The 18493-nt window shown below is 40.6% G+C and overlaps 1 protein-coding gene across 7 annotated transcripts; it reads left to right on the plus strand.

Annotated features, from left to right (window-relative positions):
• The first annotated feature begins 1465 nt into the window (after positions 1-1465).
• On the plus strand, positions 1466-17979 carry LOC131398060 (zinc finger protein 84-like). 7 transcript variants are annotated; one of them, XM_058531157.1, is made up of 7 exons: positions 1548-1745; positions 3742-3849; positions 4678-4876; positions 10392-10590; positions 14751-14902; positions 15181-15273; positions 16155-17979. In XM_058531157.1, the coding sequence occupies exons 5-7, from the start codon at positions 14758-14760 to the stop codon at positions 17207-17209; spliced, it is 1293 nt and encodes a 430-aa protein (XP_058387140.1). In that variant the 5' UTR covers positions 1548-1745; positions 3742-3849; positions 4678-4876; positions 10392-10590; positions 14751-14757; the 3' UTR covers positions 17210-17979. The 7 variants fall into 7 exon arrangements, with proteins under 7 accessions (XP_058387142.1, XP_058387140.1, XP_058387143.1 ...); XM_058531160.1 differs by having other exon boundaries at positions 10446-10590; XM_058531159.1 differs by lacking the exons at positions 1548-1745; positions 10392-10590 and adding an exon at positions 1466-1540.
• The last annotated feature ends 514 nt before the right edge of the window (positions 17980-18493 follow it).

The following is an 18493-nucleotide window of genomic DNA, read 5'->3' on the forward strand; positions in this document are numbered from 1 at the left end:
CTATTGTAACATCTATTTTACATTATATTACAGCCATCAGATAGAACTCCTTCCTAGAACAGATCTTCTATGTCAAATTCTTTAGGCAATTAGTGGGGGAGGTCAAATGTCTGTCAGAGAAAATAATCAAGGTAAAGAGAGATATTTCAGGGCAGCCAAATCTTGATCTCCCATAGTGGTTTTTTTGGCTTTGGGGGTTTTTTAATGCTACCTTTGTCAGATAGATCCAGGTTATCCTGGCTTTTCAATATGAGGCAGGAGACTCCTCCTTTCTACATTCACTGCAACAGTTTATTGGTAGAATTACCTACTCTTTAAAGATTAAAAAAAATTCAGCAGTTAAAATGTGTGAACCTGGTGCTTTTGGAAGGATATGTCTGAAAAAGTTTTCCATTTGATCAACGGTTATTGTTTTGTAAGGTTTTCTATTTTTTTTTTTTTTTAGGAAGATTGGTCCTGCACTAACACCTGTTGCCAATCTTCCTCTTTTTCTTTTTTCTCCCCAAAGCCCCAGAAGATAGTTGTAGAGTTGTAGCTCTTCTATCTGGGACACCACCTCAACATGGCTTGATGAGTGGTGAGTAGGTCGGCACCTACCATTGGAACCAGGGAACCCGGGGCCACCGAAGCGGCAACCTAACCACTATGCCTCCAGGCCATCCCCAGGCTTTCTATCTTTTAACTTAACTATGGTTATCTAAATATTCCTTGAAAAGAATTCATTTCATGCTAATTTCAAACTTATTATTATTGAATCAGGCAAAGTGTTGTGTTTCCAATCTTATTTTTATGTAGTCACCTCCATTTTCTCATTCTCAGTTTTGCGTATCTGCGCGCTCTCCACCCTTTACTTGACTTGGATTTGTAATGCTTTATCTATATAAATTTTCAAAGAACTAAATTTATGGATCAGCTTTAGTCATTTTCATTTTTGATTTATTAACTTCTGCTTTTATGTGTTGAATTTATTCCTCCTACTTCCCAGAGGAAAATTTTCTTTTCTCTCAATTTGCTCAATTTAATGCCTAATTCATGTCCATTCTTTTTTTTTAAGGTAGTGGGGGACTCCATTTCGCACGCTGGGATCTAAATTTCTTGCATCAATAATCACATTTAAGAGGTTGTGTTTACCCTGGGTACCGCTCACTGCCGTCACTTTCTGGGCTGCAGGTCAGCTCTGCCGCAGGACTTCCGCGGGCACACACGGGCAGACACCCTCCCCGCGGCCGGCCCGCCACGCGAAGAGACTCCCGGAGTTTACGGCGAGGCGCGCCGAAGAGCCCTCTGGGAGATGCAGTTCCAGAGAGAGCGAGACTCTGGGAGGTGTAGTTCCCGAGCGAGCGGGACTCTGGGAGATGTAGTTCTGCGCGGACACTTCCGCGGCTTGACCGCGTCAGTCTCGGCGCTGTGGGCTGCGGGGTGAGGGTGTGTGCTTCGGCGCGGGGGCGGCCTCCGTGTCCGCCGGTGTCCCGCGGTGTCCCCGGCGCGCCCGAGCCGGGTCCCAGGAAGGCCGGCGGGCGGCCAGTGGGGCGGCGTTGGGGTCAGTGGGGTCCGGGGCGGTGGGCAGAGCGCGGTGGTCAGTGAGAGTCAGAGTGTGATCTTGGCTGAGGACCCCGGGGACTGGGTGATTCGGCCTGTGCCGGGTCACCGAGTGTCGGACCGCGAATGTTACGGATTGGAGCGTGACGGCTGGATCGGGCCGAGTGCGAACGGGGTCTGTGGGGTCAGGATGCGGTGTTGGTGAGGTGCGTAGTGGGGGGCCTGTGTGGATGAATGACTGGGGAGACTGGGCAGTGTGGAGTGGGGTTTAATTGGGGGCCTGTGGGGACGAATGACGGGGGAACTGGGTAGTGCGGAGTGGGTCTCAGTGCCTGCAGGTGCTGGGGGATGCGTGCGTGTGGACCTGTTAGGGCCGGCGTTCCGGGTCTGTGGGTCTGTAATCAGGTGTCGGCAGACAGTGATGGGACAGCTCCCGGGATCGGTGATGGGGGTCGCACAGCATTAGTGCTGTAAAGGTACCTGCGAGGAGTGAATGATGGGGCCAGTGGGCCTGAGTTGGTCTAAAGGTGTTGGTGATTTGGAGCTCAGAGCCCTGGACTTCGATGCCTTCAGGCTGGCAGTGGTTGGGGAATCTGTGGAGAGCAGAAATTGGGTGCCTCCTGGGGTCAGTGGAGGGCAACTGGAATTTGCTGTTTGGAAGGACCGTGAAGTTTAATGTTTGTGGGGTGAATGACTGGGGTTTTTTATGGTGTGGGGATTGCTGGGGCTTGTGAGGGTTCTGTGAATGGAGAGACTGTGGATTTCATTGTTGGAGGGAGAAATTTTATTCTGTACCTTAGAGATGAGTGGCTTGGGAGGCCTATGGGGGTAGGGGGTGGGGCAGTGCTGTGTGTGTCAGTCATTATAGGCTCATGGAGGAAGTGAGTGTACAACATCAGGTTATGTGGTGACTGGGGAATTGAGACCAGTGATTAGGATGCCTGATGGGTGAGGAATTGAGGACTATTAGGGATAATTTATTGGGGAGCTTTATCTGGCTGAGTGATTGAGGAGGCCTGGGTATCAGTCATTGGAAGAGTAAGTGATTGGGGAACGATGGGGTGAAGGATCTGGTAGCCTGTGGATGGAGGTCAGAGATTGGTAGGCGTGTGGCCGTAATTGGGGGCTATGAGAATGACTGACTGGGGACATAGTAGATATGGATAATTGAGGAGACAGTTTATGGGGACAATAGGATGAGTCATTAGGAAGCCTGTGGGGGTTCATAATTTTGAGTCAGTGACGGGAGTAGTTGGTATGAATGGTGGGATTGTGTGAGAGTTAGTGATGGGCCCACTGGGTCTGAGTGATTGGGAATTGCAGGGCTTGTTGGGGGTGTGACTGGTGGAGTGAGAGATGAAAGCATCTTCGAAAGTGGTTGATTAGGGAGCTGTAGAATTGATTGGGAGGTCTTTGAGAATAATGACTGAGTGGCCTCAGGGTCAGTGATTGGAGACTAGGCACGCCTGGATACCAGGTGTTGGTTGGTCTGGGGGCCAGTGAGTGGACTATGGAGAAAGTGACTGCGGGGACCTGGGCATGAATCTTTGAAGACCTCTGCGGTCATGTTTAGGGAGACCCTGTGGGAGGTGATGATTGGGGGACCCATAGAGGTAATGGGTGGTGGGGGTATGGGGTGAGGAGTTAGGGGTCATTTGGGGGTTAGTGACTGAGAACTGATTGGGTGGCCTATGATATGATATAATAACAGGTCTATGGATATATTTATTGGTCTGAAAATATGTTCACTATATAGCACAGAAGCCAGTTAAAAAATTTAAAAAGACTGTAAGATCACACTTTTGTAATAATGTCAGCATAGTTTCTACCACTCTGCGAGAGAGGTGCCTTTGAAGTAGTGGGATTATGGATAACAATTGTTTCTTTATTTAATGTACATGTATTTTCTCATTTCTCTGTAATCATATCATATAATAATAAGAGCACTAACTAGCATTTACTAAATGTTTATAAGCCAGTCACAGTTCCAAGCTTTTTACATGTATTAACTAATTTAGAACTCTCAAGAACATCATGAGGTTAAAGTGAACTGTTGTATTTTGAGGAAAAACTGCTGAATTATTCATTTAATGAACTGGTGGATTCACTTTCCTCTTCTCTTCGCCTTTATTTAATGGTGAAGTGATATCCTTGTTTCCTGTTTGCTCTGTGTCTCACACACATGCTCTGTCTCTCTTTCAGAGAGGATGGTGGAGTAATACCCAGTTTTCCAGTCACCCACCCTTGTCACCAAGAAAATCAGGTGGAGAGTCTTCAGACCTTCCGGAGTGCTGTGCTGTGGAAGCTTGTGTGAGATGAGAGTTCTGGAATTCAGTGGCAGGCCTTTCTCAGACCATTACACCGCACTCATCCGCTCCCTTCCCGCACATGCAGTTCTGGGTTTGGATTTTGCCCCTTTTCTCTTGCTCCCACATAATGCCAGGCCAGGCTAGAGGGCCCTGCTCTGATCCAAGCACAGAAAGAAGGGGGTGTGGGTCCCTTCAGGTTAAAGAGGTGATGGGGACTCCAGTGGCAAAGGCAAGATTTCCATATACACATTCAGGCTCCAGAAACCCTTCTCTTATTCATTCCATTTTCCACTTATTTTAAGAGTCTTTAGTAGTCACTTTCATTTCCGTATCTCCTTCAGTCCTTATAAGCATCCTACGTGGTCTGTGTTTCCATCACCATTTAAAAACAAAACAAAACAAAAACCACCAGGCTCCTTGCTTAAAATCACTTGGCCAGCAAGAAGATAAGCTCAGATTGAACCTTATTTGTTTTATTCCGTATCTCATGTTCTTTGCCTGAAACACATTTAGTCCCCAGCACGTAGTTGTTTTATAGCAAGGAGTCTTGAGGAGATATTTACAGAGGAGCTATTAAGTGCATCTCACAGATGATCGCGGAATTAACAGGGGTATTTGGTGTTTTTGCAGGGTGCGTGCGTTAAATGCTGGGGTTCATGCTGTGGGGTTCTTTTTGCATACTCCAGTATTTTGGGTACTTGTTAGCTCTGTTTAGAGTCTATAGAAAACCCAGTCTGGGCTTTAAATGAAGATGAGTTTTCAGCAAGAGGGAGATTTAGATGTCAAAGAGTATTCCTCAGCTAAGGAGAATTTGCCACTGACTTGACAGACTCCAGTTTCCATGAAGTAACTGGCTGATTTGAGATGAAGAGGAGGAGGTCCCAGGACCAAGGATTCACCCTGGTGAAAAGTCCTGACCGGAGGCCCTAACCTGAGCCTCCAGACAGAGTCCAGAAGATTCACAGGATAGAGCAGAGCCTAGAGTTGTGGCCATTTCCCAAGAGCAGCAGAAAATGACCAAGTCCCGGGTGAGTAGTGTATTTATTTATTCTTCAGTTGTGTTTCCATACAATTCACCCATGTAAAGTGAACAATTTATTGTTTTTTAGTAGATTTAGAGGGTTCTGCAACCATCTAATTGTGCAGCCACAATCTAATTTTAGAATATTTTCATCCTCCTTAAAAGAAAGCCTGTGTTCATTAGCAGGTACTCCCTATTTCTCCCTCCTCACTCCCTGCCCTCAAGCTCGAGGCAACCACAAATATGCTTTACGTTCCTATGGATTTGCCCATTCTACCTGTTTCACATAAATGGAATCATAGAATACGTGGTCTTTTGTGACTGGTTTCTTTCATGTAGCTTGTTTTCAAGTTGGGGTATATGTCAATACGTTATTCTTTTTTATTGTGGAATAATACTACGCTTTATGACTATACCACATTTTGTTTATCAGTTCATCAGTTGCTAGACATTTGGGTTATTTCCACATTTTGGCTATTCTGGATAATGCTGCTATGAATGTTTGTGTATATGTTTTCTATCCTCTTGGGTATATACCTAAGAATGGAATTGCTGGTTCATGTGGTAACCATATATAACATTTTGAAAAACTGATAAACTGTTTTTCTAAAGTGGCTGCTCAATTTACAATCCCACCAGCGGCATATAAGGGTTCCGATTCCTTACCAGCGCTTGTTGTTGTCTGCTTGGTCGTAGCCGTCCTAGTTCGGGTGAAATGGTATCCATTGTGGGGTTGATTTGTATGTCTCTCTGTATCCTTGATGCTCTGTAATTTCACATTGATGTGTCTGCATATAAAATTTTTATTCACAGCCTTTATTGCTTTCAGTGGGAAGGCTCTTGTCTGCCTTCAACTTTGGGGAACTTTCTTCTTTTATTTCACTGACTATTTCCTCCCCTTTATTATTCATTTTCTCTAGTTCTGGAATACTTACTTGATGGATATTGTCTTCTGGATTTATCCTCCAAGTTTAAAAGCTTTTCTTTAATATATTTGACTTCTTTTTCTTTTCATTTTCATTCTTGCAGTTTCTAAGTTTGGTAATTCAGACTGCAAATGTCCTCTTCTACTAGATCCATTCTGCTATTTGGCCAATGTATTGAGCTTTTTTTTCCATTCAAGTTTTAATAATAACTCTAGTTGATCCTTTTAATGGATCAATGTAATGGTTGAAGAAAAGAGACCTGGGACTTTTGTGTTGTTTGCATTATTTGTTTCAAAATCAAAATACTGATTTTTCTAGGGGTGATAACTGAGGTAGGATGTAAAAAGCAGGTCTTGTGTTTGGCTTAAAACCGTTTTTTAAAATAATTATCAGTAGCGTATTGGAGCCAGCTCATACCAATTTGCTAGAGCCGATAGTTAAATACTGAGGAATTTTGCAAACCAGTTGTTAAACTTGCATAGTTTGAAATCAGCCATGGTGGGAATATTTACAACACAGATATTAGCAAATGCTACATATTAGGGCTCTGTTTTGCCAGAAAATTGATTTATCAGCACACCACTAATTGCAAGTCTGGATCACATTACATATCTAATCATTCTCAAAAGTCATTCACAAGTTTAGCTACTTCACATGTCAAATTGATTGATCTAACTGGAGTCATCTCTTATAGTTAGATTAGTAGTCAGCATGGTACAGATCATGTTTAACCCGTGAACTGACTGTGTGCCCGTGCATATCTTGTAAGAAAGGAGCCATGTGTACATGACTGGGGCATGTCTAAAATGGACTGCCCGAGATCTGTCTTAAGCTGTTGGTTTTCCTCTTCACCACTCTGCCCCAGTACTGTGGGTTTTTTGGTCTATCTTGCTTTCATTATAGTTAAGTCCAAAATATTTTCATTGTGATTTCTTCTTTGACCCCTGTATTATGTAGAAGTGTGTTGCTTAATTTCCAGATAGTTGAGGTGAGGACTTTCCTAGATATCTTTTTGTTATTAAGTTCTAATTTTATTCTGTCATGATCAGAGAACATCTGCTTATGACATCAGTCCTTTGGGACTTGTTTTATGGTCCAGCATATGGTGCATCTCAGGGAATAATCCATGTGCATCAAAAAGAATATGTTGCTGGGTGGAATGTTCAATTAATGTCAATTAGGTTAAGTTAGTTGATAGTATGTTCACTTCTTCTATATCCTTACTGATTTTTGTCTACTTGCTCAGTTATTGAGAGAGGCGTGTGAAAACCTCCAGTTCTAAATATAGGTTTGTCTATTTCTCCTTTTATTTCTGTCAACCTTTTTGTTGAGGATTTGTGCAAGAGTTTATGTACAATAAATTCTTAGAAATGGAATTTCTGGGTCAAAGGCCACACAAGTATACATATTGATAGAGATTACCAAATTGCTCTAAATTGCATCCTATCGACAGTGTTTTGCTGACTCTTCCCCATAGCCTCACCAGCACTGAGTCTTAACATTTTATCCTTGCCAATCTGGTAGATGAAAAATGACATCTCTTTGTTGTTTTAATTTACATTTTTTAAATTATTAGTGATAATCTTTTTTCCATTTTTATTGTGATAAAAAACACATAACATAAAATTTACCATCTTAAGTATTTTTAAGTGTACAATTCAGTGATATTAAATATATTGATAATGTTGTGCAACCGTCACCACCATCTACCTCCATAACTTTTTTCACCTTGTAAAACTGAAACTCTGTACCCATTTATTTTTGTCAATTTTTGCTTCATATATTTTGAACTCTATTATTAAATGTATGCATATTTAGGATTATTATGTTTTCTTGATGAATTGGCCCTTTTGTAATTATGGCATGTCCTCCTTTATCTCTAGCAGTACCCCTTGTCTTGAAGCCTACTTTGTTTAACACTAATATAGTTACACTGGTTTCCTTATGGTTAATGTCTGTGTGATACTGTCTTTTCCTTCATTTTACTTTTAACGTATTTGTACCTTTATAATTAAGTATGTCTCTTGTAAGTATCCTATAGTTAGGTCTTACTTTTTTTTTTTTTTTTTTTTTTTTTTTTGGTGAGGGAAATCAGCCCTGAGCTAACATCCATGCTAATCCTCCTCTTTTTGCTGAGGAAGACCGGCTCTGAGCTAATGTCTATTGCCAATCCTCCTCCTTTTTTTTCTTCCCTTTCACCCCAGTAGATAGTTGTATGTCATAGTTGCACATCCTTCTAGTTGCTGTATGTGGGACGCGGCCTCAGCATGGCCGGAGAAGCGGTGCGTTGGTGCGTGTCCGGGATCCGAATCCCGGCCGCCAGCAGCGGAGCGCGAGCACTTAACCGCTAAGCCACCGGGCCGGCCCAGGTCTAACTTTTTTCCATTCTGATAATCTGTCTTTTATTTGGAGTGTTTATTTAATCCATTAACATTTTAAATAATGTTAAATGTTAAAAGTAAGATACATTTGGGTTCAAGCCTACCGTCTTGCCATTTGTCTTCCATTTGTCCTATTTGTTCCCTGTTTCTCTTTCCTTTCTTCTTTGGGATTGGTTGTGTGGTGCTCCACGTTCTTGGGTGCTGGAGGGCATATGCCCGTGAACCTCCATGCAGCTTTCCCTCCTGCTTTCGACACCTGAGTCCTCAGGCACATAGGTGAAGCACTCCTGGGCTTCCCCACTCCTTCTCACCATGACTTGGGGGGCTCACCCTCCTTGGTGAGTCTTTCAATGTTGGTGCACAGGTGTGGGGGTCTCACCCTTCTTGGTGAGTCTTTCAGTGTTGGTGGATACATGCTGATACATCTCCATGCAGCTGCCCTTTGAAGGCTATTTTTCCTGGAATAGAATTCTAGGATTGTTTGTTTGTTCATTTGAGCGCCTTAGGCATCTCAGACGGTTGTATGCTGGCTTGCATTGTGAAATGGTGAGAGGTCAGTTCTCGCTCTTACTGTTGATGCCGGGAATGTAATGTGTCTGTTATTCTTTGGCTGATTTTAAGATTTTCTCTTTATCGTTGGTTTTCAGCAGTTTGACTCTGATGGGCCTTGGTGTGGTTTTCTTTATGTGTATCCTGCTTGGGGTATCCTGAACTTCCTGGGTCTGTGGGATGGTGTTTTTCATCAAATTTGGAATGTTTTCAGCTGTTATTTGCTCAAATATTTTTTTCTGCTCTATTTTCTTTCTTCTCTTTTGACCTTCCAATTACCAGTGTGTAAGACTTTTTGATATTATCCTACAGGTCATTGATACTCTGTAAATTTTTTTCCAATTTTTTGTGCTTTAGTTTGTATAGTTTTTGTTAACCAATTTTCAAGTTCATGAATCCTTTCCTTTATAATGTCAAATCTGTGAAGTCCATTCCATAAGTATTTTATATCAGCTATTATATTTTTCGGTCTAGAGTTTCCATTTGGTTCTTTTTTTTTTTTATAACGTTATTTATTTATTTTTCCCCCAAAGCCCCAGTAGATAGTTGTATGTCATAGTTGCACAACCTTCTAGTTGCTGTATGTGGGACGCAGCCTCAGCATGGCCGAGAAGCGGTGCGTTGGCGCGCGCCCGGGATCCGAACCCAGACCGCCAGCAGCAGAGCGCGCACACTTAACCACTATGCCACGGGGCCGGCCCTCCATTTGGTTCTTTTTAAAAAAAATTAATTTCTTTTTCTCTCCTGAAATATTCCATCCCTTCACCCATAATGTCTATGTTTTCTCTAAATTCTTTTTTTTTTTTTGTGAGGAAGACCAGCCCTGAGCTAACATCCATGCCAATCCTCCTCTTTTTGCTGAGGAAGACTGGCCCTGGGCTAACATCCGTGCCCATTTTCCTCCACTTTTTTTATATGGGACGCCACCACAACATGGCCCGACAAGTGGTGCATCGTTGCATGCCCGGCATCCAAACTCGGGCCACCAGCAGTGGAGTACACACACTTAACCACTATGCCACGGGACTGGCCCCTCTCTAAATTCTTTAATATGTTTATAATTGTTATTTTAGAATCCTCCTCTGTTAATTCAAGTAGCTTGGCCATCTGTGGTTCTGCTTCTGTTGGCTAGTTTTACTTTTTGTGGCCTTAATTATTAGTCACATTTTTTTACTTCTTTGTATATATCTATGTTTTTTTGCAATCTAGACATTGCAAATAAAAAACAGTAGAAACTAAAGTACAAATTTTAGTTTTGCTCGTTTTCCAGAGCATACAAACTCTTTCCTTTAGAAATTAGGATGGAGGGCCGGCCCTGTGGCTTAGCGGTTAAGTGCGCGCGCTCCGCTGCTGGCGGCCCGGGTTCGGATCCCAGGTGCACACCGACGCACCGCTTCTCCGGCCACACTGAGGCCGCGTCCCACATACAGCAACTAGAAGGATGTACAGCTATGACATAAAACTATCTACTGGAGCTTTGGGGGGAAAAATAAATAAATAAAGTTATTTGAAAAAAAATAGAAATTAGGATGGAGGTTTATCATTCAGTTTTTTTCTAGAGTTGAGTTGAATTACAGTTAGTTCACAGTTTAAATTAGATTAGATTCACCTAGAATTAGCCCAACCCTAGCTTCCTCCACTTAACACTGCCTTTTGATCTTTTCAGTATTTGAGCTGAGAGGGGGTTGGACTGCAGTTCAGTTAATTTTGGTTCACCTAGATATTCAACGCTGGAAGACTCCTGGAATCCAAGCATTGTAAAAGTGTGCAGGACTGTGCAGTTTTTCTCTGCTTTCCACCTGTGCCAAAAAGGAGTTAACATGATGGGCCTGAGGCTGCTATCTTTAGAAAGGCCTACTTGCAAGGTAGGTATCTGGAAACTCGGCTTGTGGAGAGTTCCCTCCACTGCTATGAAAAGTTCCCTGATTGGTAAAGGTGTGTCCCTGTGCCCAGACTGTATAGACAGTTTGATTTATAGAACACCCACTTTCCTTTTGGTAGTTGTGAGGCAGAGGGTGCTGATTTTACTCCTTCCATTAAAAGTCTTGGGTGCCGCATCTCTAATGTCTTTCCTGGGCAGAAACATCACACGAATTTGCTGCATTTTCGTTGCTGGGGTAGAGTGTGCTCTGTGTGACCCCTCATAGGAGGGAGCGAGCTTAGGAATACCGTGCATGGATTCCTCCAGACCCTGCCTGCATCTGCATCTTTTTCCCTTTCTGATCTCGCTATGTATCCTCTCTGGGTTGCTATAATATATCTTAGACATAACTACAACTATGCCAAGTTTGTGAGTCCTTCTAGTGAATTACTGAATGTGTGGGTGGTCTTGGGGACCCCTGAAACACCACTCTTTTTCCTTATGCACTTTCTTGGCAAAATTCCAGTGAAATGGAGTGAAAAATTGTTGGGCTGAGCAGTTTATTTCTGTGTTAGGGACTCTTCCAGACTCCAGTTCTTCCCATCAGTCCTCACCCTTGTCTAAAACTTGGTTAATTTCTTCTTGTTCCTGTTACGTTCCTCTGGCTTATGGCACCTGCCTCTCTGACTGCCCATATCCAGAACAAGCACCTGCCCCTATGTATAGAATCCACTGTAGTTCTCTGCTAACCTGTGAAGGCTTCCTTCTCTCTGAAATTGACTTCATCAAAACTTCCTTGTATCCGTAAGTCTTTGCTGGCCCTATAGAAAAGTATAATCATTACACAGGTTCGCAGGAGCAAGGGCCTTTTGCATCTTCCTACATCTTAATGGAAAGTGGAGGTCCTATTCTGTCCTCATTCTTAAATGATACTTTGGTTAGGTATGAAATTCTAGGTTGAGAGTCATTTTCTCTCAGTGCTTTAAGGAAACGATTTCACTGTCTTATGTTTTCTATTATTGCTGTTAAGAAATCTGTCAGTTTAAACAATAATGTACAACAAAAATTTCACAATAAAGGAAAAAAACTAGAAAAAAGGTAAAAAAAAAGAAATCTGTCAGTTTAATTGTCATTACTATATAGGTAATATATCTTTCTCTTTAACTTCCTGAAGGATATCTTTCTTTGCCTTTGGTATTCTGCAGTTTCACAATGATGTATCCAAATTTTTCATCATCATCATTATTATTGTAATTATCACTATTTATCCTTTTGGAGAAATATTATGATTCCTGAAATTCACGTCTTTCATAACTTCTCAGCTGTTTTATCTTGGACTATTTCCTCTTTCTCATTCTCTCTATTCCTTCCTTGGGGAACTCCTTTTTAGATGAATATTGCACTGTTTCATTTTGTCTCTGTGCCCAGTACCTTCTAGTTCATGTTTTCAGCCTCTGTGCCACGTTCTCGTATGTTCTGGTCTGTCTCACTCATCTATCTGTGTGGCCCTTCAACCCCCTCCAGGGACTTTTTTAGTTTTAGTCAATATGTTCTCATTTCTGCCATTTCTCTTTTGTTGTTGTTGCTGCTGTTTTCTAAATCTGCTGGCCTTTTAAATATTGTCATGTTTTTCTCATGTTTTGACTCCTTTTATTGTAACTTTGGGGGTTTTAACATCCGTTTTTATAGTTTATGTCCAATATTCCGTTTTTTCATGTTTTTAGGAGTTAAATTCTACCTTTTATTATTTCTGCTGACTCTTGCTTGTGCTCGTGTTTAAATTTTGGAGTAAGATTTCATGTTTGTCTGTCACAGTCTTGGGCGGCCTGGGTTGAGAGTGTGTCCCTTCATAAATAATTTGTTTTGCTTCTACTAAGTAACCCAACAGAGGAATTACTGGTCAGGGACCACTTGGTTGTTAATTTCTTAGCTTAGAAGTTCCTGGATCTTGCAGGTAGGATACATTGGAACCACAAATGTGTGTCAAGGAAGATCCATGATTATAAATTCTCAGAGTCAGAAATGCTTTTACAAGTATGCCATTAAGTTTCATCTATATTCTTTTTTTTTTTTTGATTTTTATTGATATTTTAATGGTTTCTAACATTGTGAAATTTTGGGTTGTACATTTTTGTTTGTCCAACACCCCATATATGACTCCCTTCACCCCTTGTGCCCACCCCCCACCCCCACTTCCCGGGTAACCACAGTCCAGTTTTCTCTGTCCATGTGTTGGTTTATATTCCACATATGAGTGAGATCATACAGTGTTTGTCTTTCTCTTTCTGGCTTATTTCACTTAACATAATACGCACCAGGCCCATCCATGTTGTTGCAAATGGGACGATTTTGTCTTTTTTTATGGCTGAGTAGTATTCCATTGTATATATATACCACATTTTCTTAATCCAGTCGTCAGTCGAGGGACACTTAGGTTGCTTCCACTTCTTGGCTATGGTGAATAATGCTGCAATGAACATAGGGGTGCATAAGCCTCTTTGGATTGTTGATTTCAGGTGCGTTGGATAGATTCCCAGTAGTGGGATGGCTGGATCATAGGGCATCTCTATTTTTAATTCTTTGAGGAATCTCCATACCGTTTTCCAAAGAGGCTGCACCAATTTGCATTCCCACCAGCTGTTCATCTATATTCTTATCTGGAGCTATTATTCATGCATTTTGACTACTGTCTAATTCGTTGTTTGACTCCATCACTATTTATTTTCTTGTCAATAGATTTTTGAGCTGTTTTAAACATTGATGCTCTGAAAAGGCTTATATTTTTCACCTAGTACACATGTGTGAGAAAGTCCCTAAGGCAGGCCCAGCAAACTTTCTGTAAGCCTGATGGAATGCTTTAGGCTTTTTAGGCCGTAAGTTCCCTATGGCACCTCCTCAGCTCTGCTGCTGCAGTGTGAGAACGGTCCTAGATAGTACATAAACAGATGGGTGTAGGCCATCTTTCAATAAACTTTATTTTAAAAAATAAGTGCTGGGCTGGACTTGGCCACGGGCTATAGTTTGCAGACCCTGCTCTAAGGTATAAACTTAGAGAATGGAACTGCTGGGTCATAGCAACTGTGAATGTTTCCCTTTATAAGATAACGCCAAATTGTTTTACAGAGGCTGTATCAGTCCACACTTTCACCAGCAGTGTGCTTGTTTCCGTTCATCCACATTCTTACCAACTCTTGATATTGTCGTTTTTAATTTTTGGCAATCTAGTGGGTGTAAATGATAACTCACTGTAGTTTTAATTATACCACCTATATTCTTCTATCATAGCCTTTGTATACATTTGACTTGCTGTCCAAAATGGAAAGCTCTCTGAGGGCAGGATATGTTTTATTCATCTTTATACTGACAGCACCTACAGCAGTACCTAACACATTTGTTGATCAATACACACATTATAGATCATTTTATCTTATTTAAAGCACTTAAAATATAGTAGGATTTTTAAAAGATTTTTGTTTCTCAAATAAACTGTGATGCAAGACTGGGTATATGATACAGAGCCTGTATAATGAATCCTGATAAGAATGGTCAAAAGAAATATATCAATTAAGAATGCTGTCATTTACATGTAATAGAAAACCTAAATAATAGTAGCTTTAGTAATAAGGCCATTTAATTTTCTCCTATGAGACACCTGGAGGTAAACAGTCCTGGGCTGGCACAGCGCTTCACTGTGTCATAAAAGATCAAGGATACTTCTAGTGTTTCTTTCTGCTGTACTTCACAAGTTGGTTTTCTGTACTACACGTATTGCCTCCTGGATCAAGATGGCGACTGCAGCTCCAAGTATGCCATCTCTGTTACAGCAGAAAGGGGGGACAGAAGGCACTATCAGTATCTGTCTCTTGTATCAGAAGAGCAAAAGCTTCCCCCAAATTGCCCTTGCGCACTTCTTCTTCCATCCCACTGCCAGAACAGAATCATGTGGCTCACTCTAGATGTATGAGAGAGAAGGACAGAGGGAAATAGGCCTGTCAAGACTGGCTGAGAACCATTATGATTGGTTAGTGGGAACTGCGCACACTTTCACTCCTAATGTAAGTGGAGTTAGCAAGAAAGGAGGAGAAAACGGCTATTTTGAAGACAACCAGTGGTTCCTACTACAGTGTTTCTTTATATCTTTATTCTCCAATAAATATTTTCCAGATGTAATATGAACATGCTCTCTCAGGGATCCGTGTCGTTTGAGGACGTGGCTGTGGACTTCACCGGGGAGGAGTGGCAGCTACTGGACTCTGCTCAAAAGACTTTGTACAGAAGTGTGATGTTGGAGAACTTTAGCAGCCTCGTGTCACTGGGTAAGGACATGTTCCTATGTGGACTCAGCCTCTGCCCAGTCAATTGTCTTTTCCTATTCATTTGCTAAAAACTGGGACCTTTGAAGCATTTTATGATTTAGGGCTTTAGTTTAAGAATTCAAAAATTCTTTTTTGTCTTCAGAGTGTTTGTATACTCACATCCCAAATGAAAGCCCTAGTCATGCAGCCCCTGAAGCAGCCTCCGAAACATTCATTTATTCTTTAGAAGCTTGAAGCCCAAGAAATTGGGCTCAAGTCCTCTGATTTTCCATGTACAGGGTTTCAAGTTATCAAACCAGATGTGATCTTCAAATTGGAGCAAGAGCAGCCATGGATAATAGATGAAGATATCCCAGGTCAGAACTTTTCAAGTGAGTGAGTGACAACCTGTCATATGTGAGATGATGGAATTTAAATGCCAGTTTGCAATGGACAATGAAGTTAGTGAAGGGTGGGTACCTTTGCAATGTTGTTTAGAGAATCTTGAAGTCCTAAACCTTTGGAAGTGACTCAGGACCATCGAAGTGAGCTTCTTGGATACCCAAATATCATATCATATATATCAGTTATCCATATTAGGATAATCTCTCCTTCTTTGCTTTGATTTTAGAGTGAGATATGCTCCTCTTATCTGTACTGAGGAGTTTAACCTTGTCTTTTTCATGTAGGACCTTGTACATTCATGTGCCCTCCCAACACCCCAAACCTTATCTTGCCAATAGGTTCTTTTTATTTTTTCATGTACACAGATTCATTGTGATTTTTTTCCTCTCACTTTTCTAATTCCCTCCTATTTCCTTTCCCTTCCATTGTTAACTGCCTTAGATTACTATTGGATGCCCTCAGTCATTTTTCTATTCTTTCCTTGATTTCTTTTATGATAGTTTACTCCTTCTATCCCTGTAAACAAAGGAGTAGCTTTGATGTCGTCATTCCCTGCCATCTAGTGCAACTTTTTGTTGCCTTGTCTTAGAGTTAATTGTGTTCAAATGAAACCTTACCTTTGCCTAGAACATATTATTATATCTTGGCCTCTAACAGCCTATTTAGTCAAAGCTTTTTTTTCTTTTCCTTATGTATTATTGGTTTTCTACCTCCATTCCCATGAGAGCACTTTGCTTAATTTTAATTCCCAAACAAAAGCTTATAGTTGTGCATGATTATTTCTACAGTTCTAGTTCATAAGTTCTAGTTCATCTGGTTCACACTTATTGAAGGATTCACAAAATATGTTTATTGTTCTCCTCTCTAGAATACTGGAAAATGGATGATTACAAAGCTTGGCACCAAGAAATCCAAGACAGGCTTAAAAGTTTGGAACAAGCCCATGAAAGTAATGCAAGTGGAAAAATAGTTCAATCAGGCATGAACTTTGCACCTTTAAAGCAAAAACCCAATAAGTCTGTGTCAAATGGAAAACATTTGAAATATTCATTAGATTTATTTACTCAGAGTGGAAATTATGGAAGGAGGAAACCTGGTAAATTAAATGGATGTGAGAAATCATTTCTCTATACCAAACATGAAAAAACTTGTGTTGGATTAAAATGCTATGAAGGTAATGAATGTGGAAAAGTCATCAGCAAGAAGTCTCGGCTCATTGTACATCAGAGAACACATACAGGAGAGAAACCCTTTAAATGCAGTGAATGTGACAAAGCCTTTTCCCAGAAGTCACATCTTGTTACACATCAGACAATTCACACAGGAGAAAAACTTTATGGATGTGAATGTGGGAAGGCCTTCTCTCGAAAGTCACATCTCGTTACACATAAGAGAACTCATACAGGAGAGAAACCCTATGAATGCAGCAACTGTAACAAAGTCTTCTCTCAGACATCACAGCTCATTATTCATCAGCGAAGTCATACAGGAGAGAAACCCTATGGATGTGGTGAATGTGGGAAAGCCTTTAGTGGGAAGTCACAACTTATTACTCATAAGAGAACCCATATAGATGAAAAACCCAATAAATGCAGTGAATGTGGGAAAGCCTTCAGAGAGAAGTCAAGTCTCAATAAGCATCAGAGAATTCATTCAGGAGAGAAACCATATGGATGCAGTGAATGTGGGAAAGCCTTCAGCGGAAAGGCACTCCTCATTAGACATCAGAAAACTCATTCAGGAGAAAAACCCTATGGATGTAATGAATGTGGAAAAGCATTCATTTGGAAGTCACAGCTCATTATACATCAGAGAACTCACACAGGAGAGAAGCCGTATGGATGCAGTGCATGTGGGAAAGCTTTCTCCCAGAAGTCACACCTCATGATACATCAGAGGACTCACATAGAACAGAAACCCTAGAAATACGGTGAATGTGAGAAACGTTTAAGAAAATAATCACACTTTCTGTATCATAAAACTCATTTATAGAAATGCTATGAATGCTGTGAGTATAGGAGAGTCTTTGGAAGGAAGTTATACTTTCTTAAACATCAGAGTGCCAGCTGGGAGAGTAAGCCTGTGTATGCAGTGAATGTGGCAGAGACAGTAGAGCAGGTAGTCGTCTCGTTGTAAATCAGGTTATTCATATTGAGGAGAAAAATCATGACTTAAAAGAACATGGAAAAATATTTCCATCGAAATAATGTTCAAAAGAAATTCAGTTTCCCACTGTGATACTGTATTTTTAAAGAAAAGATTATATATTCTAAATGATAAGCATGTGAAGCTTTAAAGATATTTATCTGTATATGTATATGTTCAGTAATCACAACAGCAGAGTAAGAAGGATATTCTTTCAGAGGTATATAGGGCTTATATTCCTGAATATGGCTACATAAGATGAAATTTATGTATTTTCATAGCATATGTGAAATGAATATAACCATGAACATGATATATGTCATGTACATAGAATGGCATTTGTTGATTTCTACACAGAATATCATTTACCTTGTCCCACAACAATAGAATGTAAACTAGATCAAATGATTGACTTATTATTTAAAAAACAGTTTAAATCGTATTACCAGGTACTTTTTTGGCACAAGTAAATGAGTTGCAGAACTCCTATCGTGCTCTGTCTTCAGTAATAGGAGCTTGGATTTTTAAATAAAGTCTCTAGCTTCCTTCCTCTGAGTCACCAGTTTATATGCAGAATTGTTGTTTATGTTAAATATGTAAAGGCAAGAATGCAAGTTAACATGACTGAGTGAGCAAAAGAGAAGCTCTGAATCGTATTGCTCATCATTCTAAATATATGAAAAATGGAGTCAGTAAAAATAAAAGGCCCCCAAAATTTATCTTCCTGTTTTTTCAGTAGGATTTCTGTACAAGTTTAGTTATACATATATTAAATATAATACAGCCAAGAAACTATCTGTATTTTACGTTAATATGATAAGACATTGTTATCTGTTTTCTGGGCCAAGCTTTTAATATTTTCCTAAAGTCCTTTGCAGATAATTAGAAGAAAAAACCCACTTTATTTTTAAACGGCTGTGTAATTCTGTAAGGTTACATACAGAGACTTTGCTAGGAGAATTAGGATTTTTGACAGTTTGATTCAGAGATCTCATAAAGATGAGACTTTAGAAATTGAGTTATTTTATTTGTAAAAAATAAGCTTAATTATTTAATGTATAA

Source organism: Diceros bicornis, chromosome 35, assembly GCF_020826845.1.
Source record: "Diceros bicornis minor isolate mBicDic1 chromosome 35, mDicBic1.mat.cur, whole genome shotgun sequence".
NCBI classification, from domain to species: domain Eukaryota; kingdom Metazoa; phylum Chordata; class Mammalia; order Perissodactyla; family Rhinocerotidae; genus Diceros; species Diceros bicornis.

What these genes read in the sequence shown, in the direction of transcription:
- LOC131398060 (XM_058531159.1), top strand. Translation starts at nt 14,758, where the DNA reads ATGAACATGCTCTCTCAGGGATCCGTGTCGTTTGAGGACGTGGCTGTG. An exon ending in TAGCAGCCTCGTGTCACTGG is followed by an intron (nt 14,903 to 15,180) that starts GTAAGGACATGT and finishes TTCCATGTACAG; the next exon opens with GGTTTCAAGTTATCAAACCA. An exon ending in CCCAGGTCAGAACTTTTCAA is followed by an intron (nt 15,274 to 16,154) that starts GTGAGTGAGTGA and finishes TCTCCTCTCTAG; the next exon opens with AATACTGGAAAATGGATGAT.